Raw genomic sequence first — 16,806 nt, 5'->3', positions numbered from 1 at the left:
CACTTTTAGTGTACTTCAAATCTTAAAATTATGCTTTTTTAAAGCGATATATTTGCAGATAATATATTAATCAAAAATAAAAGGTCACTTAAGAAAGTACAATTTCATGTTTCCTAACTCTTGTTTCTTTTTTAAAATGTGCACTTTGTAATAATGTCAAATGAAAACTTTTTCTTGAAAGTACTTTTACAAAATTGTTTTAATAATCTTGGTCGTGCTTTGAAGTACACTTATTTTGATGTGTTGATATTGTGAAGCACATGTAAAGCACTTGATTATAATTTTAACTGTAGTGTGTTATTCAATATTACTTTTAAAGTTATTACACATTTAGTGAATTATAACTTCTTTATTATAAATGTGTAATTAAGATAACGCTTTACAATAGGTCTAATTTGTTAACTTTAGTCAGCTAACACAAACTAATAATAAGCAATATATTTTTACAACATTTATTAAATTTTGTTAATGTTTATAAATTAAAATGTTAGTTCACAGCGCATTAACTATTAACTTTTGATCTTAAAATTTTATTAATAAATGCTGAGATTAACATTAAATAATACAAAAAATTTGTAGAAGTATTGTTAGTTCATGTTACCAAATTTAGTTTACTAATCTTAAAAAAATGAAAAATTATTGTAAAGTGTAAAAGAATATAAAAAATATATTAAAATACATACAAGTTTCAGTAGAAGTGACATTAAAGTATATTTTAGTTTACCATAAATGTCAGTACATTTAGCTGTACACAAACCATATTTCAAAGAAAAAGTCCTACTTAAGTGGGTCAAAAAAGCAAACTAAAGTATAGCTAGTTACTATAACTTTAAACTTAATACATCTTCATTTAATTGCAATTAAGTGTTCAACAACATTATATTCAGTTCACTCTTAAGAATATTATTTTAAAGTATACTATTTCCATAATTAGTACTCTTTTTAAAATGCTAAAGTGTACTTTTTTCACTAGGGCCGGCTGTTTGAGATTTTAGTTAAAAATTGGCCGGTGACACGTTTTGCATTTTCAAAGTATTGATCAATGGAACATGCAGAAGTTGGAGATATCAAGTAGGAATATCGAACATCTGACTTTTTAAAATGGAATGCAACAATGTCACTTTGCTGTTCTCTCTGTTTAAACAGGGCCCAAAATAGTCCTCAGAACAGAGCTCTAATTAACAGCACTGCATCACCACTGATGTCACTGTTATGACAGGCATCACAATGGTAATCACTCAATGCAATCACATTGCACAGATCTTTTGACCTACATTTGCCATCAACTCGGGGTCGACCATATGACCAAAATCTTATATCACCATATGAAAAATTGTATTTCAAGATAACAATATAAATAACAATATAGTTATTTTTGCTTTAAATAAGGTTTGTATGCTATCAAAATGTTTGATACCATTAAAATTCTTGTCACCATTTTCAATATCACAAAAAAATGAATAGTACCCTAACTGAAAAAAAAGTCATAAAATAACAGCAAGGAAAGTAATTAGAAGCACATAGGAAAACAAACTACAATAGAACAAAGAACACAAATGAAAAATTTCAAGCACTAGAAACACTACACAAATTGTAATCAAATGTATAAAAAAAAACACTGTATAGTCTTCATAGTGTAAATTAAATAGACATTTTGTTACGAATTTACAATTCTTATTAAAGTTGCGAAAGTGATCCAGTCAAGAGAAGTGAGAGACTTCATCTCGATTAACATTAATGACAAAGACGACAACATGTATTAGGCTGCTGTCACTTTAAGACCAAATGCACAGATCCAATATACTGATTCACATGCATTTTCATTCTCAACTGTTTATGTTCACTTAAGACATAAACCACTGTGTTTACGAGGATAGTTGCTAAGGCCGGTATTTTGACACATAAGTATGTGTATATAACTCTTCAAGCCCAAATAGGAGGCAAAAAGCATTTAGTACACTTGTTTATAAACGGCAATGCTTAAAAACGCCTCCAAATGATACGCTTTCGTGACCACGTAACGTGTGCGTAACTATGGAAGCTTGTTTATCTCATAATGCGGACTTTTTTTCTCGCAATTGCGAGTTCATATCTCGCAATTCTGACTTTTTTCTCAAAATTGCTTGATATAAACTTGCAATTGTGAGTTATAAAGTCAGAATTGTGTGATATAAAATTCCATTTGCGAGTTGCAAAGTCAGAAATGCGTGATTTAAACTTGCAATTGCGAGTTATAAAGTCAGTCTATTTTCCCTCAGAATTGGACTTTAAAAATAAAAAACAAAAGGAAATCCCGCCCACTATCAATACTTGCAAAAAGTATCAAAAAATACTTATTAGCAACGTTTCAGCATATACCTGATGAAGGTCATGAGACCGAAACTTTGCTAATGAATAGGCACTTTCCACAAATACAGGTTAAAATTGGTGTTCCTTTATGTAAATAAAGGCACAAAACACGTTTTTAATTGTATAAAAATATCGCATTTAACCCTGACACCAGAGGTATTCAAATCAAAGATAAAACTTTTTTTGTTTGTTTATGGCAAGTATAAATGTATCAATGCCTATTAATCAAATTATGGTCCCAAACACGCTAGTCTCTACTGAGAAAAAGTTTAATTTTGGTTACATTTGCAACCTTGTTACTTGCAAAACCAACCAATTCACGAATATGTGTATATATATTTTTTTTATTTACTTGATGTTAATGTGACCGTTATTGCTATAAAATAATCACAAATCATGGTTTCAAACTATTTAGTCATGTCCAAAATTGCAGCGTTACCAAAAAAGCAAATATATATATATATATATACAACGCATTCTCATCCTTTGGCGTCATATGTGACGCCATATGACAAAACGGCGAAATACAACGCACATGGCACCCTTTATCGTCAATATAACACGCACTGTGATGGGTAGGTTTAGGTGTGGGGTAGGGTCTGCGTCTCATATTCATGCTAAAGGATGCCAGTCAACTTTATGACGCCTTGGGTTCGCGTGTTATATTTACGCTAAAGGGTGCCATGTGCGTAGTATTTCGCCGTTTTGTCATATGGCGTCACATATGCCGCCAAAGGATGACAACGGGCTCATATATATATATATATATATATAATTAACCTAATAAATCATAATAAATATAGTATATTGAATTATTTACAATCAAGTAGGAAAAAGTAACCCTAACATACTCCTATGTATTAAATCTTACACCATAATGTGTTTTTCCAGCAAGCTAATGTACTCTGAGAAGTTAGAGGAGATTTTGACAATCATGTATATATAATACATATAGTAGGCTACAAATAATACAACAGACATAGATGCCTTGGTTAAACATCGTCGATTAAGATGCAAGACATTTTCAACAGCTCTTGTCAGCTTCTCCATCTCATTCCAATCTCAGGGAAGACTCAAATACAAGCTAATCTCACATAGTCTGCCACAGTAATTACAGTAAATTAGTACTAATCACAATTATCATCAGGCTTTTCATCATCAAGACAAAATGATGGCACTGTTACCAATCCACTTTCTGTCTTATGAGTTAATAATGGCAATACACAGCCCATGGGTTCTATTTGACCTTGGATGAAGGATGTGGCGTTTGCTAAAATTAGCACACTTGCTTGGCCAAGGCTTCAATTAAGACGAGCAGAGTCTATTCCAGGACTGCACCTTCTGTGTCTGTCTGAGAGGAAGAAAGAGAAACATACAGGAAACGGATACACTTGCAGAGAGAAACAGACAGATCTCTGTTACCTAAGGCAGTCCATCTCCTCAGTGTCTTCTGATAAATATTTGCATGCCTCCAGGACCAGCTTTCACGACAGTATATCTTATAATTATTTTTTTACCTGCAGTAGCTAAGAAAAATGAAGTCTAGAGGTTTATTCACATCATTCTCATATGAGTCGGATACTATATATCGACTTTGGCCTACTTCATTAAGCATCACAGACCCAAACATTGATTATATTAATGATACATTTTCATAAATATCTAGTTCAGTCATGAAACTCTAGAGGGCCCAGGCTGATAGGTCCTTACATGTAATCTGCAAGCAATCACATCATTTACCTCATGGCACAAGCCGATTGGCCTCCGCTGATCCTGCAGCCAATGATTGCTAATGTTAAAGATTTCAATCAATTTTTGAATAAATGAGCTAAACTAAAAAAATGATAAGCACAAAATATGTTTAACATAAATAAGGTTAAAATGATACAATTTTATTTCAAATAATATAATGTCATTAATTACAGCAATGACGATGATGTGTGACTTTAAAATTGAAAAGGTTTTCCTCCAAAACTGTTGCTATGATACATTTACGTCAAGTATTTCTGAGTGCTTTAAGTAGATTTAACCCACAACAATTGACGAATAGCTATTATTTAATGGCTTTAATGTGGCGCAGGCATACAATTAGGCAGAAGCTGGTATCCAGCGGATGCAAGGAATGCTGAGCTTCACTCTCCTCTGGCTTTATGTGTTATGAAGCTCCACAGCACTTCAGACATCAGAACCAAAACACAAGCATGTGTGATGATGAGCTTTACCGTAGCATCAGGACTGCTGTTACTCGCGTTCTCCTGAAAGACACTGTTTGTTAAACTAAAAGTAATGCAAGTATACTAATGACCCATGACATGTATTATTTTCCTGAATGTTTTCCTGTATCACAAACATGATACCTCCCCCTTGGCCCAGTTCCATAAACTGACAACCTTGTGAGATCATCAATTAGCAGAATGTGGTCCAGATCCAGACCCAAGATTTGTTATATACATACTGCAATTTGATTATCTTCAATTCATATAATTGTAAGCAGCATTTTTTTTTTCAATAATGTGAAGTTTCCTTGAATTTGAAACTCATATTTAGGATAATTCTGATTGCATGTGAAGGCAGCATTATTGGCCTTGTTGGCAGAGGCTACTTACACTAACTTGGCCCATTTACACTAACTGATTGAGCCAGACAACATTATAAAAGAAATCACACTGCTACCCTTGTATACCCCCCGTATTTAGGTGGCACCTACTGTCGTGGAGTGAGCTGAATTTTTATTCAGCCCACCTGAACAGACAAATCGCATGCGGAAATCAAACTGAATATGTGTTGGTGTGAGGAGGCCTTTAGATTGCATGGGCATCTGTGCTTTGTAATGAGGTTTCTCTCAATCCTGTTCTAAATGTTCCAGCACGTTGACAGCAGATGTGAGAAAGCTGGTGCAGACAGCTGTGAAGAGAAATAAAAATAAACATGAGATGCCATCAAAGATTATTCAACGTCAGTCAACTTCATTCTTTGAGTTCTCAACTCAAAGCTCCATTCAGCCAAACGATGAAGCCATAAACATTAAAGCCTCTTTTCTCAGGCTGTACTGAATAAGTCCATTGCTAGGGATATATGACAACGGGCCTTAAAAAGCCTTCTACATTAGTCCAAAGGAATATTAGCTCTTTTAATTTCATTGTACTTTAGTTGTTGTTTGTTCAGGATTAGAATACCAAAATCATTCTCCTCTAATGTTTCTCTATGGAGAGAGTCTGTTATTCGTATGTGGCTGGAGATTTTGAAGTCCTTACTTTATGAGTGCTGATGAGAGTACAAAAGCTTACTTTTCTCAGTAGACTGAAGAGGAAGACTACAGTGATGAATAGTGTATTGATGAGCTTATTGATGATTTGTTGTTTACGAGGTAAAAAAGTCAATACAGAAACAGCAAAGTCTTAATTGGTTCATGTAGACTGCTTTTGCCGTTAAGCCTTTTAGAACAAAGACATGAAGACACAGTTCATGATTTGAATATAGTTGTCAACCAATGACTTTTCAGATTAGTAGTCTATGCTCAAAGCTGAAGAATTCTTGTAGCATTTATTCTACATGTGTGCAGGAAGTCTATAATTAAAGCGCTAATATTTTACATAAATGTTGAAAGAAACTCTCATCTTTTCTACGGCTAACAATAGACTAATTTTTCTTTCTCTCTTGTGCTCTGTAATGTCATATAGGGGTGTTGTGCGTGTGGACATCAGCCTGCAGGATGTGGATATTGATCAGTGCTCTGCAGATGGATGGTTTGCAGGAACACACAGGTGCAACCTTACCACAATGGAGGTGAGTCCATCCTCAAGCTCTTGCTTCAGTGAAAATTCAAAAGATTTTGCTTATTGAAACATTCCAGGTGACCAGTCCACAGTTTTAGTTGCTTCTATTAAGTATTTCACATTAAAGGAATAGTTCATGTCACAGCCCCTGTGAAAAAAAGTTCACTTGATTGTATTAAATGTTCACTTGCTGTGTGCTTCAAATCTTAAAAGTATAATATAGACAATATAATATTAATGACATAAAAGGCCACTTAAGTTTAAAGAGAGTACACTTTCATGACTTTTATCTTAACACAAAGTGCACTTTGTAAAACGGTTTTATTTTCAAGTACTTTACTTTTTAAAGAAGCAACTGTAACGTTCAAGAAGTAAAAATTTTTTGATGCATTGACTAACATAAAGCACATGTACTGTAAAAGTAATCATTTTAACTGTAGTGTGTCGTTTGATATTCAATATTTTAAATGTAATAAATTGCACCATTATATATATATATATATATATATATATATATATATATATATATATATATATATATATATATATATATATATGACAAATATACACGACATGTTTCCTTGGAAATGACATTACAGTATATTTTAGTTTACCATAAATGCTTGTCAGTACATTTAGCAGTACATTTTTTTAAAGACAATAGACGTAATTATGAAATTACATATGAAGATGTATTTAAGCCCTATTTAAATGGATCAAAAAAGTGGTTCAGCTTATTGCATTTAATATAAATTTAAACTATAATACTTTTTTGTTTTATTTTTTATTTAAGAAAAAACACACACCATAAAAGTACTTTAAAAGTAGTCAATATTATATTTTATTATATTATATTATATTATATCATTCAAAAATAGGGCTTTAAGTACAAGTAGTCCACACAACTTCTAAATCTTCGTATATGATATAAGATAGCTTTTAAACAGCTCAAAAGAGTAAAAAAGAAATAATGGTGTGTAAATGCAATTAATGCTAAAAACCATTGATTCTCTCGTGTCGCTTTTAATACTTTCCTAAAACAGGGATGTCCAATCCTTCTCCTAGAGGTTCACTATCCTGCACAGTTTATCTCCAACCCAATTAAACACACATGAACCAGCTAATCAAGATATTTTTATGTATACTAGAAACTTCCAGACAGGTGTGTTGAGGCACGTTGGAGCTAAACTCTGCATGACAGTGGCCCTAGGCGCAGGATTGGACATCCCTGTACTAAAACATTCAGACTTGTTAGGCACTATTTGCAGACCATGTTGCTTTGTTGGTGTCAGTTGCATCATAAGATACACAGGAACCAATGTTGTTTGACATCAAAACTTTGGATAAATGATGTTAGAATATTTATTTTTGGATGAATTATTTCTTTAATATCTCTGGTTCACTGCAGAACATAAACAATTTGAACTCTCCAGGACCTCTTACGGCAGTCAAAAAATCACATCATTGCACAGCAGCATGCCATCTCAAATTCTGGTTTCAGTCCTTGATTCATGGTGTTCATCCTGCTGTTATTTTGTATAACAAAAGACATTTTTTTATATATATCTTTGACCTTCTGGATCAACAATGAATGATTTTGCTGTGTCTTAATCCTGTTAACCTGATGCTTGGAGGATTGCAGTTATAAAGAGAATAGATTTTTAAGGTTTGGCTCCTTCATAATGGATGTGATGTAATAGATTGCACAGGGTGCACTGAATAATTGAGAAAGCTCTTTGTGTGCTTGCCTCCTGATGGACACTGCACAGTGTGCATGTGCGTGTGCGAGACACAGTTGAGCGTACCACACATAGCGAGACATCTTCACTTTATGCAATTGAATTGTGACCTCTGTCATAATAGCTTCCATCTTCTGCTTGTAGCACAGGTCTGGTGAAGGTGATGCGGACTATAAATACAGCTCAAAACTGCATTTCAATCAGGTGTTTTGTTGTGCTATAACTGCTTTGTACCAGAGGGCCCAACGTATGCAAAAAAGCTGTAATACGTTCTCATTATCTCGGATGTCTGACGCTGAAACTACAGCCTACATGCCACTGATCCTGTTTACGCCAAACCAGAGATTTCCTACTTCATCAGACCAAGAATATAATTTGCAAAGACTTCCGGAATGTGTAATCCGATACTGCATATGCATTTAGCCATTGTGGTTGAAGGTCTGGTTTTGCATGCTAAAACATCCTACTATGTAAGACAAGCATCACTATTTTTATTGCTAATTATAGCCTTAATGATCTGACCAATTTCTATCCTGAAGTATTAAGCTTTGATGTGTAGTTTTTGTGCTACTCGCATAATAATAACATGAATAAAATCATGCAGCTAATTAAGGATATCCAGGCTATTACTCTTCTAAGAAATCAGTTTTTATTGTTTATTTGTCTGGTTGATGAAGAAATCAGATGAAAACAGACTTGATTGTGGCCTCTTTTGACTTGAGCCACTGAGAAACCACCCATAGATCTCCAAGGAAAGACTCAGAACATCTCAGCATCCACATTAGCAACCATACAGAACACCCAAGCAATCACATAACATTGCTAAAGATAAAGCAGAACACCTAGCCCTAGCAACCATCACTGTAAGAACGGAACCCAGAACAACATAGCAATTGCATAGCAATGCACCGACAACCACTTAGAACATACTAGCAACCACATAACAAAACTCTGGAAACCTCTCAGAACACCCTGGCAACCATCTAATATGGCCCCAAAAACACTCAGAACTCAATGGTTACATTTAAGCGTTTTTCAGAAGCTTTTATCCCAAGCATGTTACATTGTACTCAAGGTATACAGTATGTATTTCTGTAATTCTTCCATTTCCTGGGAATCAAACCCGTGACCTTGGTGTTGATAGCATCATACTCTACTGTGTGAACTAAAGGAATGTAATGATTTGGCAATATTTCTGAATACCCTAGCAACCACATAACAATGCCTAGAAACTACCAAGAATGTCTCAGTTACGTATGTAACTCTCGTTCACTGAAGGAGGGAACAGAGATGTAGTCGGACATACCGTACTGATTGGAATCATGCTTAGGGACCCTGTCAATTTCAAGTATTGATAAAAACGAGCCAATGCACATTGGCGTGCTTGATTAAATCATTTCGGTGGAAAGGGAGACCCTGCGGAAGCCACAACCTGCCTGTAGGGAGGTATCATGTGGAGGTTACACATATGGACCGGGCGTTTCTGGGCAGTACAACATATGGAATGTCACTGAGGTGGCTCCGGCCTATTGCAGGGGGGAGACAACACCGGTCAGAGATGGCAGAGGGAGCTCTGCCAAGGGAAAGATACGGGCTCGCCGCAGAGAGCCGTCCCGTGGAAGAATACACATATGAGATTGCCGTAGGGATCACAACATATGGGACCCAGCCTAACACAAGTTGCACTAATGCATACGAGTGTTAGGCCTGGCATCGGACGCTCCGCCACGTCCGTTGCCGAGAAGTGTGGAGGAACTCAACAAGGTTCGGCTAAAGAGGAACTCCACTGGATCAAGAATGGCACATGTATCAAGCCGTGTATCAAGGCGCATAGGAGGGGAATGGCGCAGCAAGCCGACAGTTGGAGCGGGGCTTATGGTGTTGACTGCCTTCTATGTGAAGAGAGCACACGGGAAGCTGCTGGCTTGACACGTAGGCTATAGAATCTAGCGAACATTTTTGATGTCGCCCAACCCGCAGCTCTACAAATATCACCCTTCCAAAGAGGTAGGTCGCTGGACACAGCTGCATCGCGACAGACCGCTCCACTGGAGGGATTGCCTCGTAACCCTTCGCCGTTCCTCCATCAAGGGTAGTGAGGAGGGAGGAGGTACTAAGGTTGTGCCATCCCTTGACCTTGTAACCTCCTTGTTTACTTCGGGAAAGAATGGTACTGGGGCGGCACGCTGAGGACCAGCATGGCCCACCCCGAGAAACCAATCATCCAACCGAGACGGTTCAGGACACGGTGGAGGGTTCCACGCAAGCCCGCCCGTCTTGGCAGCCCATTTCAGCATAGCTGACATTTCTGGATCCGGCTCGGGCAATGCTACTCTCCCAAAAGGAGTCGTCATCTTCAGAGTACAGCTCCCCTTCCGATGCAGCGGTCAACATTCTGACCTCAGGAGGAGCCCCAGAAGAAACGGCATGTTGGTCCACTACAGAGGGACCAGCACATTCAGTAGGGAGCTCCACAGGCTGCGGTGCGACAGTCCTCAGATCACCCATCCCACACGGGGCAGTAGCTCTCTTCTGGGGTCGGCCAGAAAGGCCGCTAGAGCGGGGCATGGGAATGGGAACTCCACCTTCATGGATGAAGGTGAGTCTTGATCTCAACACTGAGATAGTCATGTTCCCACAACGACAACATGAACCATCCACAAAAGCTGCTTCAGCGTGCTGAATGCTGAACATGTGATGCATCTATTGTGACCGTCAGCTGATAACAGGGAACGACCGCATCCAGAAATGGACGGGTGGAATGGCATCTTGAAAAAGACCCAGACACACCCGTGTTGCTCTTTAAGAAAATGGGACTCTCACCAGTGCCGGATTACACAGGGAATGACCGCGGCAACACTGACAAAGGATGGTGCAGCCTGTACCAGTGAAGCACTCACTTCTTCGTCCTCTAACCAGCCGTCAAACAAAAAAACACAAAGAGAATGCTGTTAAAACAGCAGTTGAGAGCTCAGAAGCTCGCTTATTAATACTCGCAGAGGACAGGCTCCCTAAGCGTGATCCCAATCAGTACGGTACGTCCGACTACGTCGAACATGACTGAACTGAAAGGGAACACCCTAGATATGTAGCACTGCAAAACTATGGTTGCATTATAAAAAACACAGCATGAGCCAGTAGAGAGACCAGTATAGACAATGATGACCAGGAGTTGAGTTTCAATCAATTTTAGGAATATGCAAATGCATTTGCCTGTCTGACGTCACAACTCCAATATCCAAACTGTTTTTGGAGCTTGATTAAATAAATGTTACATTAAATAAATTTGTTTATAATGAAGAGGACGTTTTAGGGATTTTTTTAATGGTACAAAGACCTCTTCTATGTCAAAAGATCAAGGCAAATTTGATTTCTAATGTCATGTCATGGCCCCTTCAACAGGTGTTAAAAAAGACAAAGGACAAACATTAATCTTCTTCGGAAAATGTAAAAATCTTGTGGCATTTTTGGTTTTTCTGTGCTGTATACCCAACCAGACAAGAGTAAAAAGCATATCCGTACAGTTAGTCATACAATAAGCCCAAAATTAGACAAGACATACAAATATACGCCAGGGTATAAATAGTATGTAGAAAAGCAGAAAGTGCCTTACACACAAACATGCATGACTGATAGACACGTTTTCTATTTGGAGATTGGTGAAATAGCCAAGCTATTCTCAGCGGCACTTTGAATTGATCTTTTCCTGGTGAGTCACACACCTGCTGGTTTTGCATTGATCATACGCTGCTGTTATTGCTACTTTAAGGCACTGAACTTAACAGATGAGCCTGTTCGTTTGAACCCCCTGTGAAGTTTGATATTTAGAAATACATCCACCACTGGAATAATTACTTATCCATCCTTTATGTTTCTCTGTAGGTTGTGTTAAAGAAAAAAAGATTTAGTGTGAAATGAAATATCCGTTGAGCTCTTGTTTTTGTGCTCGCTGTATGACAGGGATGTATGGTTTCGATAGACTGCGGTACTAATGAGGAAACGAGGCACAGAGAAGCTCAGAGGAAGTGCCATTAAAGAGAGCCATCGTTTATAACCTTGTGTCTCTGCAGGCCTGATATTCTTTACTAAGCTCACCGTATAGACTTTTATGAGTAAACTACTCTCCCTTATACAATTCTGCTCTAAAAGTAGAAGCACAGATTAAGTTTGCAAAAATAAAAGAGGACACGTGGGAAGAAAATCTCGTGTTTCAAAGAGGCAGGAATGTGGGTGCTTTTTAAAAGTATATCAAACTAAATGAAAAATGTGATTGGTGCTTGTCCGTGCAATACTTTTCTCCACAATAACATGAGGCGATTGTTATGGTTGCTGTGGGCTTTACCAAAGTCCCTTTAAGAAAAGTAATTTCACTCGGCGGCCATCTTTGAAACGACTCTCGGGCATGCAAGTGCAGCTCCTTTCTTTTTGAATGGGAAAACATAAAACTCTCCAAAACTGTTTGCCAAGCTTACGATTAAATTACCAATGAAATCTGACAACAACTGTCTCATCAATTTTGTTTTCTAAACGCTCGAATCATGACAAAAAACCGGCTTGATCAAGGCTAATGGATGTGAATTTTCCGGCTGGATCAAGCTAATGTGCATGCGCAGTGGAAGCGCGCGTCTGACTGTTTTTATAGGAACTGGAGCATCTAACAGCTGCAGTGATGCAATGACTTTACCAATCCGCGAATGGCTCTTATTTAGAAGGCGGGATTTATTCCGCCATATTGAGCTTTGCACTTTTCCCCATTAATAACAATACTAGTGATGCGTCTTGTATAATTCTATAGTCTTTGGCTTAACTATGTGTTCTTACTGGATGCTACATGGTTGCTCAGGAGTTCTAGCCAGTGATTGCTAGTATATTGCTTTGCAAAAAAAGTCCAATGCTTAATGTAAAAAAATGTACACTGAAGTCACTTTTAAACCAAGCATTTTTCTGCATTGCAAACTCAGCATGGGGAAGTCTTTCGAAATTATGATCTCATGGATTCTAATTGAAATTACTGCATTGTACCCACAAAAATTCACCAATGGTAAATGTGATCTCACCTTTAGTCAAGAGAGCTCAACTTCAAGTTTCTGCCGTATTCTGGGAATGATTGTACTAGGCTACAGGACGAAACGTTTCTTAGTTATGCTATAAGGCTACGTCTACATTAATCTGGATACATTTGAAAACTGCATTTTCATTTCAAATTTTGTTCATTTTCAAGCGTTTTCCAAAAGTTGCTCATCCACATTGAAACATCTAAACCACTCAGTTTTGAGTCCAGGTTGCACTCAAAATCACATGGTCTAAAATACAGTTGCCATCATTTTTTGCCGCTGAACAGCAATTGCGAGTACATTTTCAGTCATCTTTGCAGGAATGCAATATTAAGACTGCACAATGGAACATTTCTCTTTAGCAACGATATGAATGTATATAGCTGGCACAACAATGCCTGTATAACCATCTATATCTATGGGTACAATATGTATCACGTGACTTAGCATTCGTCATCGTTTTCAAATACCTCAGTTTTCACAGTCCACACTACAACCAAAAATGGTGTTTACAAATGTATCCACTTGGCAGAGCGTTTTCAAACAGCTCCTTCTTCGCTGACTAAAACGCTGTCTCAATGTGGACGAAAGGCCAGAACGGAGAGAAAAAGAGACATTTTAAAACGAAAATGTATTGGTCAGTCAAGTCAAGTCATCCTCATTTATATAGCGCTTTTAACAATGTAGATTGTTTCAAAGCAGCTTTACAGAGATAAAGATATAATTTAAGGTAACAGAGATTGGTTTGGTTTTATAGTGGCTCTTGAAAAATGTTTTTTCCAGCTAAAGTTAGTTTTGATTGCTTCACTTCCGTCTAAATGATCATTTGTTATTAAATTAGGGGCCGCTAAGACGACACCGTTCTCTCTAAACAGACTTTAAACGTGAACCTGTGATAGACGCTGATGGCGTTCACATGCGCATTAAGAATTGATTCTATAGTTATGTGCGTTTGAATATATGTGCGCAGGTTTATAATTCCTTACAAACCATGCCTAAACAAACTACTTGTCTATAAATTTTGATGCAGAATTTTTATTTTATCTTATCACTTTGGGTAGGTACGCGAACCGAAAAATTCCACAACGCTTTATCTGTAGAGTTGTATAGGGATCCTCCATAGGGAGAGGCTAGTTGGCACTTCAGCACTGCATTGTCATCAGGTCCAGGCGAAAGTCCTTCGTCAGATCTGGAAACGGCCTGGATCCAGCAGGCTGCGGGAAAACCTCAGGATAAACAAAGACACTAAAATTAGCGTAGATGCCATTCTTCTTATGATGTAACGAGTACATCAGGATTTGAGGGAAGTGTTCCCAGTTCCGGCTGACCTAATCTAAGCAGCCTAATATTAAATTATAGAAGTCTATAGAGTGTTATGTGAATGCTAGGTCAAAGAGATGTGTTTTTAGTTGGTGTGGACAAAGTCTAAGAGACCATGTTTAATTTTACGCCTAATTAAATATGATGGGTTTAACTTTTAAGAGTTTTATTTTAATTTATTTATACAAAATAGTATAGAATTTTAAAGAGGACATATTATGCCTTTTTACATTTTCAACTTTCAACATTGTGTAATGTTGCTGTTTGAGCTTGAAAAGGCTCTGCAAAGTGACAAAGCACAAGTCCCTCCAAAGGGAGTTATACTCTATATCAGTAAGCATGGTTTCTGAACTCCCTGAAAAGCCTCGATGGACCCTTTACATGGAATGTGATGATACATTTCCACAGTTATCATCATCGCCAATCAAGTTACGTTTTTAATATTTTAATTTTAAAAAAAAATCGAATACTCTTTTATAATGTCATATTTTGTGTTATATTACCTTGACAGTAAATGACAACAAAGAAATTAGTGCTGCTGCGAGGCTGTTTCTTATACAATGGCTAAGGGAGAGTGATGGCAAATTTGACATCTTCTGTCTGCTGTAATCAATCTCTATATTTTTTCCCGCTTTTGGAAAGTCTATTAGAGCAAATGCAAATAAAAAAATGATTTGCTGTTGTCTTTCATTCACTGTTTTAGAAGTTTACACAACTTGCATCTGGATCACACAAGTGGACATCACCTGACCCAGGGAGCGTGCCGTCACCTACGTCCCCCGTAGGGGGAGGTCGGTTGCGGTACGCAGCTCTTGCATGAGCCCCGGATCAGCCCTGCCCTTGTGCATGTCTCTGAGCACCCGTGCCTGATAAACTTGCAGGATGGCCATAGCATGCAAGGAGGAGGCGGCCTGCCCCGCAGCTCTATAGGCTTTGGCCACGAGAGTGGGTCGAAAACCTACAGGCCTTGGAGGGGTGCTTTGGGTCGCCGCACCAGCTGGAGTGCAATCTCGCTGGAACACGCGTCACACCGCTGAAGAGTCGCTCGTCTCGTATCTCAGGACTCAAAGACAACTTTCAGTGGAGAGAAGTGAAACACTCGGCTCCGAAGCAAAAACATAATGCTAGACTGCTCTCACAGCTCCTTTTATACCCACAAGGATAATATTTTATATCCGAGTTCTGCTATGCAAATTTCGCAGACCCATGGCATTGTTTTGCCATTGGTCCGTTTTGTAGAACTTGAAGGTGATAGGCATCTAAGCAAAAATCTGTTTATACTGGTATTGTGTCTGTTATTGGCAATTAACTTTCAAGTAGTTGCTAAAATGTTACTTTGCACACTCTTCAGAGTCCTGCAAAGATGACAAAAAATTTACTCACAATTGCTTTTTAGACCTAACATATAATGGTGATTGAGTGTGACCTGGATGCTTTAGTGAATGGTGAGATATTTTGCTAAATAAAATGATCCTGCCATACGAATTTTATGATAACTTTAAAATGTCTTGTTCCATCTGAATGATCTCAGTGAGTCTTTATGAGAATTTACGCATGCGTGAATTTTGCGTTTTCTTTCTTTTCATTTTGGAAAATGCTTGAAAAAGCTAGTGTGACCAGAGAGTTTTTTGAAACGAAAATGTTCCGGATTAATGTAGACGTAGCCCATGATGACGCACAGGTCATAATATTCCTCATTTAAATAATTCCCACCCAATGCATACGTAAAATAAAGGGGGAGAGGCCTGGTAGAATTGAGTTAGTAGAGCATTGAAACTCGTGGTTATGGTAAGAGGCATGACATTTCTGAAACAGGATTAAAGCGGTTGACCAATCACAATACACTGGTCCAGTTGACCAATCAGAGCACATTGTGCTTTTCGGAAGGAGGGGCTTCATAGAGAACGGAACTAAACAGACCTTTACTGAAAGATTGGGAAGAGAGGTGCTGTAACAATGTAAAATATATGAGAAATAGATGTTTTATGAACATTCACGCATGAAGACCTATTCTAGTAGACCCCAAAAACAAAATCAAAACTCATTAAAGAGGCTATGCCCTCTTTAATATCTCTGCTAACCTGCCATTTTTTGTCTGCTAGTGAAAACTGAAATCCATGTCTGTAGCACAAACGGAAAGAATTAGTTAGACGCCAAAGATTAATATTTTTGTTTTAGGTTATTGTTCAAATTACTGTGAGAAATATTAAGAGTGATGATTACTAAGCAAGTACTTTTGATTGTTTTCCTTTCTGACTTCACTTTGTTGTTTCTTTTCCACTTGTGTCCACAGATAGAGTCATAATTTCACAAGTTGCCTTGGCATGTTCCAACTGTCGCAGTGTTCATTAAGTATCAAGCCAGCTCCTGGTTCATACATGTGTAGGGTATCTGGACTATGTCAGGACGACTCATGCACTTATACATGTAAGAATGCTTCTAACCTCTCTGACTCTGGTTCATAAGTCAGGTTGGGTACCACAGAGTCTGCCCCTAATGGCGTTCATTGACACTTTCATAGCAAACTGAGTTAAAACCAAGCCTCCCCCTTTCCAACGAGAAGGAACT

The 16,806-nt window shown here is 37.7% G+C and overlaps 1 protein-coding gene across 2 annotated transcripts in view; it reads left to right on the top strand.

Moving 5' to 3' along the window:
• The window catches only part of gpr158a (G protein-coupled receptor 158a), a 112,964-nt gene that overhangs the window by 7,585 nt on the left and 88,573 nt on the right, over window positions 1-16,806 (top strand). For both annotated transcript variants that reach the window (XM_077244232.1, XM_077244233.1), the window contains exon 2: window positions 6,030-6,135. In XM_077244232.1, the coding sequence (XP_077100347.1) occupies window positions 6,030-6,135 (106 nt within the window). The remainder of the gene's footprint in view (window positions 1-6,029; window positions 6,136-16,806) is intronic.

Source organism: Siphateles boraxobius, unplaced genomic scaffold (genome assembly GCF_051911475.1).
Source record: "Siphateles boraxobius isolate OS27281-9 unplaced genomic scaffold, OSU_SipBor_1 26, whole genome shotgun sequence".
NCBI classification, from domain to species: domain Eukaryota; kingdom Metazoa; phylum Chordata; class Actinopteri; order Cypriniformes; family Leuciscidae; genus Siphateles; species Siphateles boraxobius.
This window is presented reverse-complemented; position numbering and strand designations above follow the sequence as displayed.